Raw genomic sequence first — 23,312 nt, forward strand, 5'->3', positions numbered from 1 at the left:
TAACTAAATAAAAATAAAAACCCTGAAAAGTAAAATTTGACGGCAACACATTACAGATGAACTAATTCACAGTTAAACAAGTAATGTTACATTCTATAGTTTAAATAAAATGTCAAAAGGATGGAAAATGAGTTTAAAATATCTGGAAACAAAAACATTTTCAATGATGGTTGAAATGAATGTCTGATAAATAGTTAAGTTAAAAACACTGAAATGTTAAAATATTGATTCACAATAATTAACTAATATAATTTATTATTAATTAAATAAGGTAAAATACAAGTTGAAATGTTTTCATTCAGATTGAATCGATTAAAAATATTTTTACAATGTTAAAAGTTAAAATATTTTCTTTGATATAAAATCACATTGAAGAGAAAGGTTTGGGAGACGGCAATTATTTCATCATTATAGCACTTTTGTGTCCGTTTCCTTCCATTTTATTTGATGGTTTTCACCTGATGCTAATGCTGAGGCTTTGCTAAAGCCGACAACATCGAGAAAAAGAGAAATGACATAACTCTCAAAATAAAACAATGTGAAAGAAGTAAAAGCTCGAGTGAATCCAGTTTATTTTGGCTGAATACATTCATTGGACCTGCGCTTATCATATGAACCTATGAGATGTCAACAATAACTTCATAAATATGGTTGTGAAACCCTGCATTGCCGCAGAAAAAAAGACAATATTTACAATTTGATATTTCACATTCCACTCTTTATTTTATTGTTTGTGTGTTTAGATTTTTTTTTTTTTGTGACATGATAAAGCCAGACTTCTTATTTCTTTAAACATGTGTCAAGTGATGCTCTCTTGGTCTTATATCACATGAAAAATAAAGACAAAAATAATCAAGCTTTTTGTTTTCCCTTAAAAAAAATAAAAAAAAATTACAACAGGTTTGGTCTACAACAACCCAACCACTTTTAATTAAATACAAAATAAGAAGCAGTTTCCATTGTCTTTAGTTTCTATTGCATTCAAATAATCGGAATAACAACAGCATGAAAAGCAGAAATCTACATGTTGATTTACATATTTATCTTATCTCTCATACACAACATTTTCAACAATAAAGTGCTTTAGAAAACAACCGTCTCTTACATAAATCCAACATACACTCAAGACGACATCTGTGTCTCTCTTCAAAATACTGGAATAAGTCATACATGTGCAAAGTACACTTTAACACACAACTAGTTCTTCCCCAACACACACACATGCACGCACGCACACACGAGAAGGCTTTAGGCTCACCTTGCAACTTCTGTACAGTGTACATAAACGCTGAGTCTGTTCACGTTACAGGCTAACCAAGGTTAGTCACGTTTATTCTTAGTGCGACCGTTTTCACTTGGGTTTGTTAACGGCCTCCTTACAGGTGATATTATCTCAATCTATTAATGAATGAGATAAGAGCCGACCCACAAATCCACACCTGTAACTATAAACACACACACCGTAAGAAAAACACACTTTTAAAACCCTGTTTTGTCCCCCGTCACCATGCAGCTAATCTCCTGCCTTAGATGTGAACGATGTGTGTGTGTGTGTGCGTCGGTCGCACGCAGAGCACAGCACAGCAACACATGCACAAAGAAAAGCTTTGTGCATTCTTGGTTCGGTCTTTACAATCCTTCACAAAAAAAAACAAAGGTTTCAATCCTCATGCTGGATTTTGAAGCTTTCTTGTTGCATTGATTTCTAATTGTTTTTCTAGAGAAAGCTTCTGCACGGCTAAACATTACCTGCTGTGCCATAAACAAGAGTCAAACCAGTGTGTGGAGTTCTCCTCAAGCAGGGATGGAGGACTGGGGTGTTTAGGGTTGATGAAGTAAAGACAGTTATGTGTCATTTCTCAAACTGGGGGGGTGCTGATAACCCATTGATACGCCCGATGCATAAATGCATTGTTTTGGGGCAAAAACATAAAAAGCAGCAATTATAAACTCATTTCTAATCTTGATGTGATTGATTGAATGGAGAAGCAGGAAGCAAGCATAGCCTTAATGTATATTATACACAGACGCACTGTGCTCAGTTGGTAATAGAGGAAAACGAAATACAATACTATTGTTTATCATCAGCTCGAAAGATGACTCAGCGAGTGAACGATGGAAAAAAGTTACCTGTAAACTTTTTTTTGTTATTAAAAAACAGTAAGACGTTTTCAGCATCGCGTTGGTATTTAGGAATAATTAGAATAAATATTTGCTTCTTCGCTAAGATCATGTTAGCAATCCATCTTTGTACTAAGCCTACATCATGTAAACATACACTGCTTCAGTAGTGACATGGAAATTATATTAAATATCATGTTTGATGTAAATAAAGGAGACGCGTCAAGAAAAAGTGTGAGAACCACAAAGTTGCCCACATCAAACACTCAGGATGACTAAACAAAAGCAGACGAGGAGGGACTAACATCCTTTCCTTTCAGCCATGTTGCTCCATTGTTGTCTCAATATGTCACAAATGAACCCCAGGAAGTCCGTTATTCAGTTTACCTTGTTTGAAGGTGATTCAACAAATTTATTTACCTCCAGCCCTAATGTCTCACCTTTTCTATACATCCCAGTCCAATGTCCCTCATTGTTAGCATGACGATAGCTTGATTTGCAGCAATCCAGGAGAGGAGGAATGTGACATCCCAGCCGGTGATGTAATGTAATGTAATGTGATGTAATGTAATGTAATGTAATGTAATGTGATGTGATGTGATGTGATGTGATGTGATGTGATGTGATGTGATGTGATGTGATGTGATGTGATGTGATGTGATGTGATGTGATGTGATGTAATGTGATGTGAACCTGGAGCAGTGACCACGGTCACTATGTCTCCCTTTAGCGTCCTGGAGAAGTCCGAGAAGGCACATAGTAATACTTAGAGAATGATCTCCAGTGACTGGATGAGGTTTATGTCCTGCTGTTTTGACTGACGGGCACTTGAACACCTTTCTGCCCTGTTGCTATGGAGACGAATAATAGAGAAAAAAAATGAAATTAGCATAATGTGAAACAGCATCAGATGAGATTAAATGAAAAGGTTAGGATTGAGTTTACCTAGTTTGTATTTTTCTTTAGCCTCTGCTCTCTCTTTGGCATCAAAATACCAGACAGTGATGGCGTAGCTGCAAAACAAACCAGGACATACATTAAAATACAACCAAAAAAAACATCTTTTTGGACAAATTATATAACTTTGAATGAGAAGTAGGGCTCTCTGGGCAACTTAGGCATAAATGAAAGAAACATCAATGTAAACTGCAATGATGACTTGATATAATAAGATATATTGCATTATAGAGGTAATTAGTGGCAACTTAGTGGTTCACACCTGGGCAGATGTGCCTCTTTCAAACTAAACTAAGTTATCTTTCCTGTTTTCGTCCCAGCTAATAAAATATTCGACTCTTCATTTCACCCTATGTGTTCTCAGAAACCTTTTAAAACAGAATTTCTTTTTATGGAAAGACATTTGTAAAATTTGCAGAAATGTTTGAAGCTGACCTGAATATGCTAATGTGACGTTTCACCATCACAGAACCTTATTGCAACTGTGACAGTAGGATTAGTAAATGTGTATTTCTCTTAAACGAATCAAAAAATATACATAAATATCATCAACATGACCTATTGTTTAATCACTGAAGTGTACACAGAGTGTATGCGATATGATCCCAGGCAACAGAATGTTAATGACCACAGCGTCTCATCTCTCCTGCAGAGCTGTGTTGTTTATTCCTGTCTCTCGTGTTTGTCTGTTCAGCACTAGTCCTGCAATCGAACCTTCCTCTTCTGTCCCTCACGCCGACCTCCCCAGGAAACACACGCTTCCTGCCCCTGGCCCCACCTCGCCCCCCAGCAGCCAAACAACGACCAGAGTAAAAGAGTGTGTGATAGTCTACCAGTGCATGTAGAGAGGTGGAATACTTGTGATGGTAAAAATATTTTTAGAAATCCAATAACCAACAACCTAATAGTATTAATTACAGTAAAGTTTTTAAGTATAGAGTTCTCTAAATCAGTGGTTCTCAACCTTTTCAGCCCACGACCCCCAAAATAAAGGTGCCAGAGACCGGGACCCCCACTGTACCTGAAGGTGGTTAAACACAGACATGAACATTGAAGAAGAGTCATGTGGAGACAGGACCATCTATAAGGGAGAATAAAGGGGAGAGATGTTTGGGGCCCATCCATAAAGTCAGCAACATGATTGTCCATTGTTCTATGAATCTGTGATAACCACATTAATTTACTGATCTGAATAATATCCACTGTTATCCAGGAAATATACTATTATTTGTTCCATAGAATATAGTCATCTTAAATATGTAAATCATTGTTTTAATCAGAAATAAAATGGGTTAAAAGTGACCAAAAATGGTGGAAAAGGTGGTAAAATGGGATTTTAAAAACCTCAAAAACTGGTCAAAAGTTGCAAATCGGAGTAGCAAAAAACAGACATAAAAAGTGGTAAAAAAGGGTTCAAAGTGTTGATATGGGCTTAAAAGTGGCAGAAAAAAGTAGGAACAATTAATTTAAACTGGCAAATAATGGCCATGACAATTCGTGGATGTGGTTAACTTGGCAAAAGTAAGTATGAAATATGATGAAAAGAGGTTAAAAGTGACAATAGTGGGTCAACACATGTGACATTAGGTGGTAAAAGTGGTGGAAAGGGTTTATACGTGCCGAAAATGTCTAAAAGTGGAAAAGATGTGCAGAAAAGGCCTTGAAATTTGATGGAGAAGTGGCAGAAATGGGAGTAATGTAGCAAAAATTCTTTAAAAGGAGCAAAAAACATGGCAAGAAAAACTGAAGAAAACAGGGTTAAATATGGCAAGTTTGGTTTAGTTGCAAAAAAAGGGTAAAAATGAGCAAAAATGGGCTCAAATTTGTTTCTTAAAGGCATCTGGCGACCCCCTCCCAGTGTCGAGCGACCCAAAGGTTGAGAACCCCTGCTCTAAATGATGTTAAACATACAGGGTGAGCAGGTGTGATTGCTACTCTGAGTCGTCTGATTAAAAAATACTGTCAAAAGTAAAAAAGGGACAAACCGAGTAGCGTAGGCTGGCTTGACTTCGTGCGGGTTCCTGCGATCCGACCAAAAAACGAGCAGTCGGTCAAACAGAGGTTCAATGTTGGCCACCACGTTTTTGCCCTCTGGGTAGATCTGCAGGAGCCCTCCATGTGTCTGCAAACACAAACGTGCAAGAACCACAAAGCTATCACTACAGCATGGTGCACATGCTAACAGCAGCAAAGTGAGTTCAAAGATTAAAAAATCTTTGTTGAATGAATAAATTAGTTGGTTTACCTTGACATCCCAGTTTTTATTTAGATAGTAAATACATGTGATGCAGCGTCCATCTCCATTAGGATTGTCAACATGGCGGACATAACCTGCACCGTTTCCAGGGTAACAGGCGACCATGGCCTGAAAAAAACAGCAAAAAAAACGAGATCATTAGTTATGCAGATGAGGAACGCTGCATCTCAGATAGAAGACGGTGGTTCATTTCGTCCCATCTGTGTGGAGTTTGCATGTTATACTATACTAACTATAAAAAGACAGAAATAGGTCAAACCAAATACTTGCACATTGTATATTGTTATTGTGCTTTACTGCTACTTACCCGTCCTGTACTTTTTGTTTTACTTGGTTGTATACGGGTATATTTAAAGTTCAATAAATAAGTGGTGGTGGTGTATTTATTTAAATTTCTAATATATACATTTATATCATATGAGTGTTTCAATTGTCTTTCATAATCAATGTGCTTTAAAAAAAAGTATATTGGCCATCAGTTGCATTTTTAATTTTTTAATTTTTTTTTTTTTAAATCGGTATCTGCATCGGCCTTTGAAAATCCGATATCGGTCGACCTCAAGTCAAGATTCGATATATACAGTTCAGTACATTCTACCTGGTTAAAAAATTAAATTACAATCATTATAAATAGCGTTTTAAGATCACTAACAGATACAATAAAACTTCCAGATGGAATTCAACTCAGTCATACAAGTCACTCATACAGCAAGATATATTTGTGAATAAATCTCATTCATACAACATACATACAATCAGAGGTGAGTGTTTTTCTGGTTTTCTAAAAGCCATGCATTTACCTCTCTATTAAATAGTTTGAAGAAAGAAGCTCTGATGGGAGCATAATCTCTTGGAAAAGTGTGTATGTGTGGTTGGTGAACAATTTAACTAAAGAACTGTATTTAATAGAAATTAACTAAAGATGTGTTGTTTTAGTAATATCTTGTATGTGGAGCACAATACAGAAATGCAGCAGAACAGGCAGAAGTTTAGCTACAAAATGATCTACTGATACGTTTTCAAGCAATGGTCTCAAGGTGGTATTTGATGAACGCTTATAGCTGTAATACAGCACTGCCTTCTCTGGGGAGTACGCTAGGAAACAAGATTTACCTAAAATCCTTTCAGTCTGTGCACATTCCAGACCAGAGCCACCATGATGCCATAGGACTGTAAAATGTAAACTACACACAGAACTATATAATATTTAAAAAAAGAAACAACCGACATAGTGCCAGGCAGTTTCAGTTTCAAATGTGTGTCAGAGCAGGAGCAGCATGCTGATGTGTGAGGCTGGGGTCATATCCAAACTCTATCTTCCGGCTTTATTGAGTCTAATCCGTCTTCAGTAAGGAGTTTTATTTTAGTTGAACTGGCTCACTGATCAAAATTTGCTGCAGGAGAGAAACTTTACAGACAACTCAGTATAATGATAGCTGCTATATATCTCCCGACTTTATTGCTTTGTCTTGTTCTGCATGGTAAGATGTAGTGTAGACACCTCAGCTCAGCTTTAGGATCCTATCCTTCACCATTAACAGGTTCTGCATTACTGCTCTATCGTTTCAGTGTTGACCCAAGCAGGCCCACATTAATATCCAGGATAAAAAGGAGCTGTTCTGGTGCTGTGTGAAACACAGAGCGCATGCTGCCCTCTTAGTGCACAGTCAAGTCTAAGTGGCTTTGCTAGTTATTGTCCGTTACAGGCCAACGCTCACAGTTGGAGATCATTAACCTCTTGAGACCTTTTTATCCAAGTCCTAACTGCTGATTGGGCTCTGCGTCAAGATGACCAAACTGAAGAGACATAAACGACCAGGCAGCAAACCATAAAACTGACAAACACAGCAGTGTTTGCAGTAAATGCTACAGAATGTCAACTGATCGCAATTCGTGTGTGTGTGTAGATAATGCAGTCATCACTCTGAAATTGGTAACACGTGGAGGCTGTTGTGACTAATGACTATTCTCACTAGAGTATGTGCTGTACTCAAGTTACTTGACCTCATCCACCCACAAAAACACTTGAGTAATGCAGCTTTACCGTTATTTTATTCAATAATAGTGACTTATTTTAGTTTAAGTCCAAATCAATGTTGATATTAAGCAGTGATATTTCTTTGTCTGAAAAACAACACTACAGCTATTTCTCTGTCGTAATACTTTTTTTTTTTAGAATGTATGACAACAAACACACTTTACAATGTATCTCTGTTTGACCTGCAGTAGCATCACGAGTTGCGTCTGCGTGCAGCGGCAGCAGCACACTGTCGTCAGTGTCATGCTAACCCAATACCTTCTGTTGTCAATCTGCTACAACAGCGATAACAGCGGATACTCTTGTGTGGAAGAGATACATGCCTTTCAGAGCAGAGAGGATCTTGTTTACTATAAAATACAAAGGAGAGCAACACTTTAATCATGGCTTAGGTGCTTATATATTTTAAATAGAAAAATATAGAAACAGATATTCACCTAGGTCGTAAAAAAAAAAAAAATCTAATACAAATACATTTGTTTTAACATTTCTTGTCACTTGCAGCATTAAACAGTAAAAAAATGTCTATTAGCACATTAAACTAATAGGTCAGTTACGAACATTTATTATTATTTAGGGCGTGTATTAGATCAACTCGAAGCCTTGATTGCAGCAAAAAAAAAAAAAAAAAAAAAACTTATATCAAACACTAACACAATATGCTATTAGACAACAAAAGCCCAGCCTGAGGTAAAAATGTTCAACACATTCATATGCACGATGACCAATCCCTGAGCTTGCCTGGCACGGTCTTATTAGCTTTAAGGTTTTTAATCTAGGAATGGGATCATGCCTAAATGTATGGCCCAAATGGCACCATCTGTTTGCCAGTTGTTCTCATTAATACACTGATGTTATTACCTTGTTTTTTAGCAGGACATCCAGCTAGGGACTGAGTACGGCAGTTCTATAGGAGAACATTAGGTAGGAATATTTCCTGTAATACAATGACAAAGTGAGCAAAGAGAAGCGAGAAACCAAATAGATGTGAGAAAATATGCTTTGGACCCCACTGTGCAACCCTAAACAGGATGAATAACTGTATAAAGGACAAGTAGAAGGTTGATTTCATTATGAAACCACTAATGAGGAGATAACTGAAGTAAATATTATTACACTGAGAATTCTTGAATCAAAGTGGATTCATTTAGGCTTGCCTGTCCATCAATTCAACCTAACTAGCTGAAATGTGCATGCTGTCTATAGGCACCAGCCATGTGCCTGCACTAATGCACTGCTGAGCTCAGAGGGGCTTTGAAGGACGGGTTGCTGCAGCAGACACAGTTATGATGCTGCATCTTCCGCCGCATAAGCCTTTTTCTCCCCCCCCTCACCAATCCATTCCTTCAATAATTTTTTTCGGTTTAAAACTACCTGCTTCTTGCGTCTCTATGCTTTCAGATGCTAAGACTTAAAAAAAAAGGTTTACAGAGTAAATGTATGGTATTCGATTACTATCAACATCTTCCTACACAGGCTTAAAACAGCGACAAAGATTTTAAAGGCGATAATGTGCTGCTGAGGAACTATTTTCCACATTTCTGCCCTCGCTCCACTTTGTATGGGTTTGTTACCATGGTAACGCTTTGGAAAATTACATCCAAGTGGCAAATAGGAGGCTGAGAAAAAAGGCAGTGGAAAATGAAAGGAGGTCAGATAAAAAGACAAAAAAAAAACACAAGTGGAGGAAAAAGTTAAATAAACTCTTGTTCTGCATTGGCTCATTAGGACAGTTTAAATGGGTGAGAAAGAATTGCCACTTAACATTCAATGTAGGAAAAGGGAGTTTAGTTACTGGTGAGAGCAACGAAGAGTATTAAGAGTCAGTTACGTGATAACAGCTCATAAAACAAGAAGCTCATGGTGCACGAAGGACCACAGAAAATAATTCAACGAGGGGAAAAATGTTGACACGATGGACTCCTTCTATTGATCTATAATTTACTGTACTTTTAACATCTGAATGCTGTTTCTCAGACCATTTGGAAGAAAGCTGAAACTTAAATTGTCTCAGATTTTCAAAACTTTTCTGGCAATTCCTCCAAAGACAACTTTGAACTTCCATATTTTCTGATACACATTATCTTCACATTACCGTGCTTGCATGAGATTGACTCATCTGCTATTGTTTCTTCCCACAACACAGTTAACCCGACGTTTGGAGAGCAAAGGCTGCCGACATACAGCAAATCAAACATCTGCTCAAGATCCTGTAAATGGTTTACGTGTCAACAAGGGCAAGGTGCTATGTAGTGTACTAAACAGATAAGATATGTTTTCCTTTCTCTTTTACTTAAATATGTATGATTTTCTTTCTCTTTCTTTGTTTAGTGTTTAGTATCTTTATTTGTAATATTTCTTGATCCTCTGTAACACAAGTAAATTCCCCCAGGGATAAACAAAGTATTAGGGATGTCCCGATACAACCTTTTATCCTCTCACTTTTCTTTAATAAAAAAATAATACTGACTTATTTTGAAGTGTGCAATGTTAGAAAAGGCTTGATCAAGTGATGTCACTCAAACAGAGACCAATAGTCAGCAAGAGTAGGTATGAGAAAAACTGACCCATTTATTATTATCCAATTGGTTACATACATTTTAACCTTCAACATAATATCTGCAGTACTCTACAATAGAATAAAATAAATAAAAAATTAATTGAATAAATAAATAAAACAAAAAATCGGAAAATCTGGAAATATGAATCCGGTATTTGTTTTCAGGCTAATATCGCACCGATATCCAATATCGGATCGGGACACGCCTATAAAGTATTTATGATTGTGATTCTGAGCTAGTCATTGCATCTAACAACTGTTATATAGATTTGATCACTTTCTGGTCATTCACCCTCCTTATCAGAGCCATGTCTTTTATGCAATCTGGAGAGCGGATGTTTAAAAAGCTCCAAATAAAGTTAAAAATACAATTTAGCTTCCTCAAGTCCATTAAATGAAGCAGAATATCTCGACCACAAAATGGTTGCTTGCAAAATTAGCCCGGCCGCATTAGCTAATCAGGAAATAAAGAATATATATATATATATATATATATATATATATATACACACATCAGCAATGACACATGAAAAAGTCATTGACAGTTCAAAGCTGTCAAACAGAACAGCTTTTACAGTCATTACACCAACGACTCTCATATTCTAACTACTGTATTCCTTTGTAAAAAGAAAACAAAAAAATCTTGAACTCTCCAATTAATTGAAGCTTGAATAATCTGAAGGTGTCATTTTTTAACCCTTGTTGAACATAATGGACAACCGAAAGACTGATAACATATTGGGAAACTGTCTAGACTAACATTTAATAGTTAACTTACAGCTGCCAGGGTAAGAACAAGCCATCTTATCCAAACACAACGTAACAGAGAGCGCACACACGTACGCACGCACACACACACACACGCAGCTTCTATATAACAATGTTTTTGTGGTGGTAATTCGCATGGTTAAGGATAAGATTTAGAAACACAAACAAAATTCCTACACGCACAAAATACCAAAGCCATGCAGAGATGGTAAAAGCAGAAAAGTTATTGTTTTTCTTAAAGTCAGGTTAAACCAATCACAACTTGTATTTCCGTCTTGAACTAACAAGCCTGAAATTTCCATAACTCGTCTTCAAATCTTACCTAGTGTGTGTTTGTGTTTCGTGCCCTCATGGTGACATTATGACACAAAAGATAAAGCACAACAGACTAGAAAGGGTCAGCCAAACACTGCTGCAGCAATCTCATTGTTCATGCTTCCCCAGTCGTACGGGTGCAACCTGTATCTTTGAGGTTCAAAGGACCAAAGTGTTTGAACATGTAATGCTGTGTTATGCTGACATAAAACAAAGCACAGCTGCGACATTTTGAACTTTCCACATTAGTGCTACTGAAGATTTACTAGATGTATTTAAATATAAAGGGTTCTTAAATCTTTAGGGTTAAAGTGCATGGAGTAGTCTAGTGGTTCCAAAACTGAGGGCGTGCATTGTCAGGAAAGGGGTGGATTTATTCTTCAACAATAAAGCTTGGGAACCACTGGAGTAGTCTTTTTCCATAATGCCTCTCAATGAACCCTCTATCAACTCATGTCTCTGTCGTTATGTGCCTCCCTTAACTCTACATGTTTCCTTGCTCTCACCTTTGTGCGGCCATTGATGATACAATTCCCCAGCTGTCCATTGGCAGCGCTGCACATGACAGCCTCATCAATGCGGGTCATCAGAGCCCTGATGCTCTCACATCCAGGCTCTTTCCCCTCAATCCAGGCGATCTGGTCACCCCTGATGTTTCGTGAGGAAATACTCTTCTGGCTCACCAGCTGACCATCGCGTAACTTCCCACTGTGGTTCAGAGCCTCCACCTCCCCCAGGACCCTGTCACCCAGCTGAGAGCCCAGAAAGTTGTCTTTGACGCAGATCCCATAGTACTTCAAACAGGGGATGATGCACTGCTGGGATATGCTTTCAGCTGACCATCCAGCTCCAGCTGGGGCTGTCATGGCGTTGGGAAGAGCTGGTGGCCCCGAGGAGGCTTGTCGACCCCCATTAGTCAGGTTAGCAGGGGGGATGAAGGGTGTAGTTGGGTTGTTAGAAAAAGTGTTTTTACAGTTCACAGGTCCCACAATGTGGGGGACCAATAGGGCCATTCTGGGTGTCTCTGGAAATCTGGTGGCACCACCTCCATCTGACAACCTTCTCCGCTTAAAATCAGAGTCTCCTGAAGCAAAGACGACATCTTTAGAGTTCCCTAACCCTGCTGGTAAGCCCTTTACAGGGCCAGTAAGAGTTTCTGAGCCTAAGTCCCAGTTATCCCCACCTCTCCTCTTCTGTTGCTGTCTGGATTTCAGGTCCCCATTGATCCTCCTCATCACCAAAGGGTTGTTTTCATGGTCCACATCCTCTACCCGACAGGCTCTGGTGGTGAGTGGGTACACTGGGCCACCACTTTGCACAGACACCCCTGCACCAGTTGGTGTTTGAGCCACTGCGCCTGCTTGGTTGCCCTCCACAGTGTCAGATGGAGACACCAGCCGGCCCCTGCACAGCGGTACGCCGGTTTTGTGCTGCTTTGTGTGTGTAGCGATGCCGGGGGAGTTGGCCTGAGAGGCTAGATCCGCCAGAAGCTCTGTGGCCGTTGGACCAGGCGGTGTGTAGAATCCTTTGAGCCCCATGTCTGCACTGATCTGCTGCTGCTCCTCAGTCCGTCTCTGCTGTGAGCTCAACGCTGCGACAGATCCGCGGGAGGAGCTTTGATTTAAAAGCTCCGTCCGCCCCAAACTCTCCATTTCATCTCGTCATGTGGTGGATGAGCACGTACTCCACGTCCGCGCCTCATTTTCTAAGAACTATGCTTTCCACTTATGCAGTCTCATGTCAACTCGTCCTGAGTCTATCCCATTAATCCCAGTTTAAACTCTTCTTGTAAAGACCTTCGTTGGTTTGCGTCTGTTTCACAAACATATCCAGGCTGGGTGATTTCTGCGGAGTGTAAAAGGGCATACTTTATCCCTGTCACTACTTCTGGTGTCACCAATGTGTGTGTGTGTGTGTGTGTGTGTGTGTGTATATATATATATATATATATATATATATATATCCTTGATTATAAACACTTAAGGGTCAGTAAACTTAAATATAAAACAGGTTGATCTGATCAGAAATATTGAGGATAATTATCAAAGTTAAAAAAAACAAAAAACAACTCACTTTATTAGTTACTTTCATACGGAGCCCCAAACATGACATAATAAATAGTAATAATAATCATTTGTGGCCTCAAATTAATTTTCACACAAAATCTAAATAAAATTAAATATCAGACAAAACTATATTTTAATTTAAAAAAAAAAGAAAGAAAAGAAATACGTAAATCTGTTTCCAAATGTAGCCCTAGTGGTCATATATCGCCAACTTACAACCTTCAGCCTGAAAGCTACGCATTCTATTAACATTACATGTTCAAACAAGCATCTCATGGTGTTGACTTCACTTGTTTCTATGAATGTGGGCCAAACAAAGTGAGGTATAATTGTGAGTAATGACGCTGTCGCCGCTCTTACCTACGGCAGCCACAGCAAAGCAAATCCTCCACGAGCGTACGTGACAGGTTGAGAGTACGCATGTTATTTCCGGGATTGCCCCGTCCAGCCTCTGTGCTGGGTTATAAATAACATGACGGTGGCTGGCGAAGCCTCCGCAGAGCAGCGGTGCGATGCTCGGAGTCACATAAGGTCCTCAGGCTGGAGCCCAGAAAACACGCCGCTGCTCCGGAGTCAATGAGCGGCTCCAGCCTGTGCCTGTGCCGCTGCCCCTCCACCCACAGCCCGCTGTCATTTACACACACACGCACACACACAATGTGACCGCCTTCTGCTATAGACAGACCCCCCCCCCCCCCCCCCCCATACCACAACAGAGAAATTTAAATCACAATGGCCTGTGTAGTGGGACAACAACGCCATGTATAATTAAGGTTATTAGGGCTGGGAAGACAGACTGCAATACGAGCAACGATAATGAGATCACAATAACGATCAGTGTTGCCACAGTTACTTTGAAAAAATAATGTGATTACTGTTCACTCCTTTAAAGATTAACTTACCTTTTGTTAGTTCACTGATTAATTCATTCTAAAAGTAACTGTTACTGGTGAATTATAATAATAATAATAATAATAACGCATTGGATTTTATATCGCACTTTTCATAGACACTCAAAGTGCTTTACATTAAATTACAAGTTACTTTATGTTTATAAAGTATATTCAGCAGCTGCCTACAACACCTCCCACCATCTCAACATAAAAACGACAACTGGTTTTTCTAATACTCACTTTATTAGAAGTGTACTTTTAACAGTAACGTCAACAATGTATCTCCTGACAAATTATTACTATAATAACATACTTTTTTTTTTTTTTAAATATAAAGACAGTCTTTCTTGACTTTACTTATCATAATACTTAAAATAAATAAAGACCAGACATATTTTGTCCATATGTACCTGTCATATTTTGCCTGAGTATGTAACAAACATGACTTGTCGCATATGTGAGAAAAATGACATAAATAATAACTCAGTGATTTGGATGAATAACTTTGATCTGATTACTGGTTTATAAATTGTAACACATTAGTGCAGTGGTTCTTGATTTTGAACTGCATTTTTGTTGAACTACATTTATATTTTACAAAGTGAAAATATAGAAAAACATTTTTTTTAAAGATTGTTTTGTTTTCATAAAAAAAAAAAAAAAGATGAAGAATTTAAACATTTCAAAAATAAATTTAAATTTTTCAGAAATTTCAGGTGACCACAATTAAACCCCTGGCGACCCTGCATGAGGTCCTGAGCCCAAGGTTGAAAAACTCTGATTTAGTGTCTCCTGAATAGATTGATTTCTATAGTTTTTATAATTTAGACGGACACTTTATTTGTTAATTTTCCTTTCTTTCTCACAATTCCTGGAAGCTGAAAACATCCTAGTTGTTTTGGCAAGGTCATTTATCCAGCATACTCACGAAACATGTCACCCATTGATCATTTTGGGATCCAGTTCCTGCCAATATACATAAATAGACATATTTCCGTTTTAAGGTTAAACTGATGTCTTAACTCTGCAAATTGCTACATAGAGTCAAATGGCACACACACAGTAACGATGAGCAACGTCCACTTTTAATCTTTCACAATAAGAACCCTGGGTATAGGATATGTGCTCATAATTGACAAGTAACTAATGTTCAATTACGATACAAAATAGCTCACAAAAATAAGCAAAATACATAGATTACCGGTAACCGGCAGTATCGGTTTGTTGTTCTAAGAAATTTCTTTAAGAAAGTGTCTATTTTTTTTAAAGAAATTAATCGTGTATTTTGTAGATTCATCTGGAACAACAGAAAATCTAGACTCAGACTTAGCTTATTGTATATGCCATATGATAGGGGCGGTTTACAAATGCCCAGTTTAAAGTGGTATTACTGGGCCGCTCAGCTACGCAGTACTATGTTTTATTTTGTTAAACAATCCCCTCCAGCATGGGTTTATATTGAACAGGCATCAATATCTAAGCTGCCATTAAACCTATATCTATATTCAGCAGATTTTAAAATCTTAAAAAAAACAACAACAAATCCTTTCCTTAAAAACTCTATTGATATATGGTTTAAAGCCCATAGACATATTGGTGATACACCCCCCATCTCTCAATTTTCACCCATTTGGGGTAATGCGCGGTTTACTCCTGGCAGGGCAGATGGTGGCTTTCAGATTTGGGCCGACAGGGGGGTGCAAAAAATTGGAGACTTGTATGTTCAGGGCACTTTACTAACATTTATTGAACTTTGTTTTAAACACTCACTGCCCAAAAAACACCTCTTTAAATACTTACAATTGAAGCACTTCATCTCGTCAAAGCACCACCAGGCTATATGCGAGCCACCGCTGTCCCACCTCGAGGATATTGTGTTAAAACACATGCATGGGAAACGGCAAATATCTATAATATATGCAGCACTTGTCTCATACGACAAGGAGTCTAGTCATGATAAAAGGAGGGCATGGAGCCTAGATATTAAGGAAGATATTGAAGAAACTGAGTGGGCGACAGCTTGTCTAAAAGCTCAATCACAAACCATTAATACCCGAATGAAACTACTGCAACTCAAGTGGCTAATGAGGACATACATGACTCCTGAGAAACTTAGTAAATGGTCCCCTGGCATTCCAGATACATGTGTAAAATGTTTGACTGAGAAAGGTACCTTAGTTCATTGTGTATGGGAATGTCCCAAGTTGGTAGCTTTTTGGAAAATGGTTGTCCACACTTTAAGTAAAATCACAGGTATTCAGGTACCCTGCTTAGCAAAACTTTGTATCTTAGGGATATATCCAAATAACTTTCCTTCTAACTCCAAGTGTAAAACTCTGATCAACTTTGGCCTCCTGCAGGCCAGGAGGATGGTGGCTCTGTCTTGGAGAGAGACTGAAGTATCTTCTGCACAATCCTGGATTAGAGAGATGGCAATGTGTGTTACATTAGAAAAGCTAACCTATGTAATTAGGGGCAAAGCACAAGAATTTGAAGAGGTGTGGACACCCTTAATGGACTTTCTAAGACAACAATAGAATATATTTTGCTGCATGGTTATTGAGTGTGATGACTTATTATTATTATTATTATTTTTGTATTACTTATTTATTTTACTTATTTTTTATTTTTTTTTTCTGTTATTATTTACTTTTTTGTATGTGTATACGCTGAAAGACCAGCTTGCACTTGATTGAACAATTAGTATGGTGCGTGTTGATGTGTTTTATATGCTGCTACTGAAAATCAATAAAAACATTGTTCAAAAAAAAAAAAAAAAAAAAAAAAAAAGAAAGTGTCTATTCGTACGGTTGTCGTCGCCGTACAGACAACCCCCGGTGCTATTGGCATGTTTACCGAAGTACACGTACGTAGCGTGTTAGGGTTAGGTTTAGGTTTACGGTTAAGGTTGGTCTTAGTCACATGACCTAAACTGGCCAATGAGGGCCGCTGCGTACGGATAGAACAGCGGTATATTGATACGGCAAATGTATGCCTTTTTATAATGATTTGATAATCACTAACTGCTACCAATTACATCACACAGGAAGTTGTGGCCATAATCATGTCTATCATAATGTATTCAGGAATAAGTAAAAGGTTGTAACAGGTGTTTATATTAATCACATTCTGTTTCACGTTATGCAAATTATGCCCTTTTCGTGAATTTTAAACTTTCACATTTGAAAAAATGAAGGGGCCAAATCAATGGGCCCTCGATAAAGGCTGATTTATCTACAGTGTGTTTAGTGTGCACGAGAACGTGTAAGGAAAAGTGCTCTAGTGCACACACTACAGCGATGTTAGCTCTGTGTGATTATGTGTGAGCCGGTTCTACAGTCATTACAAAGTATCTATTCCATCTATCTCCAACACACTGGACTGCAATGCCTGTTTCTTCCAACAGCAGTGTTGCCAGATAGACCTCATACACCTAATACATAACAGTCCTTCTTCAGTGCCACATACATTGAATTGGTACCACAGTGTTTGGGTTCATTTAGAGACTTCTAGTTACTGTAGCAATATGCTATGTTTATCAAAAGTCATGGAAAAGCAAACCTTGGCCAAACACCAAATATCCTCTTATCTGGATCAGTGATCATGCTCATTGTACCATGGTCATTCACACTCCAAATGGTGGGAAGAAATGTCTTCCCCTCCAAAATTTTGAAATAAACGACAGCCGGGTATTGGTTAATTAAAATTAAAATTGTGTAATTGATAATTAATTACAATTCAGGCTTAATAATTGTAATTTTAAAAATCTGTTGCTGTTGTAATCATAATTGAATTGTAATTTAGTTCAGATAATTGAGTTGACTTTGTAATTGTAATTGGCATGAAAATTTGATAAAATCTGTCAATTACAGTTTAATTTAATGCAAAACTTGACAACACATGTAGTTAACAATTATTAAAACATGTTTCATATCAAGTTACCTGTCAGTGAATCGTCACACCCATACAGGTGGTAAGGGTTAGACGGGTTAGGGTTAGGGTAAACACACTGACAGTTTTTTTTTCTTCTCAAAAGCAGAAGATGATTTTCTTGCAGCCAATAACATTATTCAGGCAATTTACACCTCAGTTGCTCAACTGTAATCCTTGTCTGTTTTACCTCAAGGTAAATCCCATCATGTTAATCAGGATTGGCTCTTGTTTTGAGAGGTGTGAAGTGCTCAGGTGCCGTAGTGAATGAAACCTGTAGTGAATCTTCACACCCATACAGGTAGTAGGTATTGGAGTAGATCAGACCTAATGTTTAGGCAGTCTACATACTGTATGTAAAAGTCTGCTGTGTTGGCCCATGTACAGTAAATCAGGATTGGCTTTTACATTCTATAGATGTGAGATGCTCTGGTGCCATGGTGCATCACATCTGTGGTCAGGTAACTCAACAAACTTTCATTTATTTATATGATTCTCGAGGATCATTTTACTATTTACAAAAAAAAATTAAATCAAGGGGACAAAAAAAGAAGGCTCAGACACCCACACCTAATTTTCCTGGAAAAGGAAGTCTAACAAGGTGACCAAGAGATGAATAATTGGATGATAGATATTATTTTTTTAGTGTATTTTTTACTTTTGATTTAAGACATGGGTCAAAACCGACCTGTTATAATAAGAGAACAGAAAGGTAACACAAGAGGTAGGCTATGTTTAATGGGGTAATTTATTTCAGACTGAGTAATTGTGATTGATTGTAATTGAACTTTTGTAATTGAGAACATCATTGTAATTTGCTTTCAGGGGATAAAACAATCATAATTTAATTGTAATTGGGAAAAAAGCCAGTCACTATAATCATAAGTGAATAGTAGTTAAACATGGATAATTGAAGATGTAATTGTAACTGAAAAATGTAATTAACCCCAACCCTTACGCCAGTGACATTACATCCTTGGCGGAGGTAAACAATCTGTCTGAATAGTGTGTGCATATATATTGCCTAAACTGAGGGTTGTCAATGTTGCACCGTAGTTGCTAATTCAACTTGTTTCACACTTGTAGTGACTTTTTCCATGATGCCCAGTACCAAATCTGGTGCAGTTCTAGCACACTCAGCACTTTTCTAAAAATAGAATTCAATGCACGTATAACCTGCGTCATTGTTCTGCGCAGGACATGGCTCGCTGACAGCAGCTAAATATGAAATCAGCACAGTCACACGTCTAATTTTAATGCTACATCATGCATGCCCATTGTTGGTGCATTGTTCAGGGCTCAGAACTGGTGCCCAGTGTTGGCTGTGGTTTTGCAGCCCAGAGATGCCATTGGGTTGTGCTATGTGGATTGACAACTTTTCCTTGGAACCACTTCGTTCATCATTACCTGTTATACCTCTAATTTTTGTTAAAGTATGTTTATAAATTTGAGTCAGTCCCTTTTAGTGGACTAGAGATCTTGCTTTATCTGCCCTGTCTATGTGGATAAAGAGGTACAAACATACATGGATGAATGGCTCCTCCATCTAGAACAGTGGTTCCCAAGATTTTTTTGGACCATCACAAATTTCTGGCGACCCCAAAGAAACAAACAAATAAAGAGTAGCAAAGATTAGTGTACTAAGCGATTTACTTTATATATTTCTATTTTATTATTTTATACTACATTTTATTAGAACTAGATTTACATTTGACAAAGTGAAAGTATAGAATACAGCTGTTTAGGATTGTGTGTTTAAATTTGAAAAAGAATAATAATAAAAAAAAAATCTAGACATATTTTCAATCAGTTATTACTTTGATCAATTACTAGACATTTTAGGCAACCCCACATGGGGTCACGACCCCAAGGTTTAAAAAGACTGATCTAGAAGCTTCAAGTTAAGTACTAATCATTTGTACTAATAGGGGTATATAGTTTTCATACGGTGTTAAAAGCCAATCATTGTAAAGTTTTTGACCATCACCATGTGAGTAAAAAGAGTAAAAAAAAATATGTTTAATTTAGCTTAATTTTGGGGTAAAATAGCCTGGCTTGAGGTAATTAGGTATATTAGCTGTTATAAAGCATGGCTAGTGATTAAGGCACTGGATTACATCAGATCTACCCATATGATCAGGTTCAGCAGCCACGCCATGAGCTCACAATGCTTTTACACATATGAGCAGGGACGCACGTATGCAAGGTTTCCATTTACATTGAATAAAGATTAATCTGCATCCAATGTGAACAGTTTTAAATCAGACACTTTTTTTTCTCTACTGCGTACGACTGAGATGGAAATTTTGTATCATATTATTGTTGATTTAATGTTTTTACTGCTGATTTTAATGTTCTTATTGATTTTTAAACAGTTAAATGTTTTCTGTTGCACTTTATAATCATGTAAAGTGCATTGAATTGCATTGTGTATGAAATACAAATGTAACTTGCCTTGCCTTTATCCGTGTAAATATGATCACCTTAATGGTGTAAAGTTGCTGCCAAATTAACCAAATTATTGTTTCCTATTTTATCCATTATTCCTAATTTGAAATTCTTAGTGTAAATGACAAGTAATGTAAAAGCACCAGTTTTTAAATTGATAATGCATCTAATTTAATCATAATCTTGAGATCTTAACATGTGGTTTATTTTGTTTGGTTTCAGGGTGTTCATTGGAGCAATGTTTAGTTTCTAGGTGGTCTAATGTATATTTGTTAAGTATCTTAGTGACATATGAAGCTGAGGCGTGACACACAGGTCATACAAGTGTACAGATAAAAATTGAAAAGTCACTATATTGACGCTGTGATATAAAGATGTCACATTTTATTGGCTGTGAGCTAGAAAAACAACATGTGATAGTGCGTAGGATTCTCAAACGGGCCAAAGGTCAACGTTAGGCATTTAAGTCATAGATCCCTTAATTCCAAAAAGCAGAATTGAGAATAAAATAGAAACAACGCTCTTAACACTCACTAGAGTGCCCGGGGACCACATGCCGCCCTCATTCTAGTCGTATGCAGCTCCCAAAGTAAATGCACAAAATTATATTAAAATACTCATACTAAAATGTACTAAAAGAATTACGTTAAAAGACAAGAAAAACACAAAATACTCCAGAAACACACAAAACTATGACAAAAATTAAGAAAAAGGCAACAGAAATACACAAAAAGCTCCAAATGACAACGAAAATACACAAAATGACTCAAAAAACATATAGGATTACAAAAAATGACAACAAAAGTACACAAAAAGACAAAAAAAATTACCAGAAAAATATGATTCTACAACAAACAAACAAAATGATAACAGAAATACACAAAAAAGACCAAAAAAAATGCAAAATGACAACTGAAATACACAATATGAGTCCAAAAAGATACATTTTACAGGAAAAATACAAAGGGAAAACAGAAATGCACATACAGAATGAAAGAAAAACACAAAATTACTCGCGACTTGTTTTTTTCCTGTGTTAATGCTCAGATTGGTCATTATTCTGACATGCTGACATGAATAACGTGGCCCTTCGATCAAACAAGCACATTTTTGTGGCCCACGCTCTGATAAAAGTTGTCCACCTCTGCATTAGAGCAACCCCTGAAGTTACAACAATGAAAGAAATAAAAAATGATCCGTTCTTTCACTGCCAAACATGTTCTTTAAACCTTCACATACTGTATAGTTTCTTTGTAAAGCACAAAAAAAACCCACACTGACTGAATAAATATAGGCAGTGATATAACAGTTATGAGGTGTTTATGTGACCAAGTCTTTGTCCTTGAGGCAAAGAAAACAAGTCACAGAAATAATTCTAGTCTCCATGCAGGACATCAAAAAGAATGTAAAGGAAAAAACAAGTATGAAGGCGAGCGGTTCTCCACACCTGCTGCAGTGAGCAGAACATCCTGTATACACACATTCTATATAATGACTTACACTGCTGTGCACTAAACATAATACCGTACTGAACAATTATATAAACTAAAAGTATTTAAATATGTTTGCATCCTTGTGTGTTTTTCTTTCAAAACTCATCCGTTCATCGTTGGTGTTTTAATGTTGGTAAATGATTTGTTTGCTGACTGGTTGATAGAAGGACAGCAAGGTCAATGCTCTAACTGCAGCTTGTTGGAATCTCCCAGTAACACAGATGAGTGCAGCTCTGCACGTATACACATCTCCTCCTCCCATCCCTGACTTTGTCACACTCTCTCTCTCCCTCCATTTTCTCCTGTTACTGATATCAAGCACAAACAACAACAGCAGCATGTCATCATCTGTAACTGCTGGTGGTTTTCTGTTCATTTTAGCTTCAGTTTTGTGTTTTATTTTTCATGTTCAGGTCAAGTGAATTTGTGGTGCAGTGGTTTAGTTTCTGCGGTTCACTCTTAACTGTGATGCAGTTGGGATTTTATTTAGTTTCTAATACGTCAGCCTTAGTAGTTTTGGCTGTAATATTATCTGTTGTTTTAGTTATCTAGTTTTGTCTCCTGGAAAGGGATTCACGTTTTTTTTTGTGTTTTTTTCTTCTTCTTTTTTTGAGTTAGTACTTTTCATTGCTTTTGTACTTGTTGGGCTGTTTTTGTATGTCTTCATTGAAAGAGGTATTTTATTTTGGTAACTCTGTCCTCCACCACCTCACTTATCTCTGACACAAAGAGTTTACACACTCATCATGTCTATTAGTTGAGTTGATCACTCTGCTATTAGCGCTTAATGGACACGTGTGTCTTCACAATCAGTGTTTTCCACATTTAGGTTTTTCTTGTATAATTTTCATCAACATCCTAGTATTGCAAATATTTTCATCGGTTTGTCTGCGAGAAAAACTGTGGGCCGCACTTAGTTTAAGATGTTAATTAATTCAAAACTAGGTATAACAACCATGAGATCCTGCAACGCAATTAAAAGCAGCATTAGTGGAAGGCATTTAACCTAATAGAATGATGGCTATCATGTGATTCATTATTTATACACATGATGCATTTTATGATTGTAATTCATAAATATTGATTTTACTGTTTTATTTCGAACAATTTGCAAATGCGATACAAAAAAACATTACAAAAAACAAAAGATTTGAGGCAAATTGCTTCACAATTTTCATTTTTTTTTTAATGATCAAGAACTCCTAAATTCACACAAAAACATCTAACTAGGTGTGTTCTCTTTGTTTCTTTTTGTCATGTGAAACCCTATTAGAACACCACGAAGGAGGCTGGAATAAGTGTTTCCCATCCTCAGTTAGACTCACTGTTGGGGGACTGTCACGGGGCTACCCCGTGCCTTCTAAACTGTTTGTAAGGTTTTAATGTAAAAACAAATGCATTATTAGTTATAAGTGTTTCTCACCCATTGCTCCACGTGCTTTGTTTGTTAAACCAGGAAGTGGCAA

General features: G+C 37.3%; 1 protein-coding gene across 1 annotated transcript; it reads right to left on the minus strand.

Moving 5' to 3' along the window:
* Positions 1–901: 901 nt before the first annotated feature.
* egln2 (egl-9 family hypoxia-inducible factor 2) lies at positions 902–13,716 on the minus strand. Its single transcript, XM_028465388.1, has 6 exons — positions 13,443–13,716; positions 11,523–12,861; positions 5,324–5,443; positions 5,064–5,200; positions 3,067–3,134; positions 902–2,972 (listed from the first exon to the last, which is right to left on the minus strand). Exons 2-6 carry the CDS (start codon positions 12,666–12,668, stop codon positions 2,920–2,922), a joined length of 1,524 nt encoding a protein of 507 aa, XP_028321189.1. The 5' UTR covers positions 12,669–12,861; positions 13,443–13,716; the 3' UTR covers positions 902–2,919.
* Between the last annotated feature and the right edge of the window lie 9,596 nt (positions 13,717–23,312).

The sequence above is a fragment of the Gouania willdenowi genome, chromosome 13 (genome assembly GCF_900634775.1).
Source record: "Gouania willdenowi chromosome 13, fGouWil2.1, whole genome shotgun sequence".
NCBI classification, from domain to species: domain Eukaryota; kingdom Metazoa; phylum Chordata; class Actinopteri; order Blenniiformes; family Gobiesocidae; genus Gouania; species Gouania willdenowi.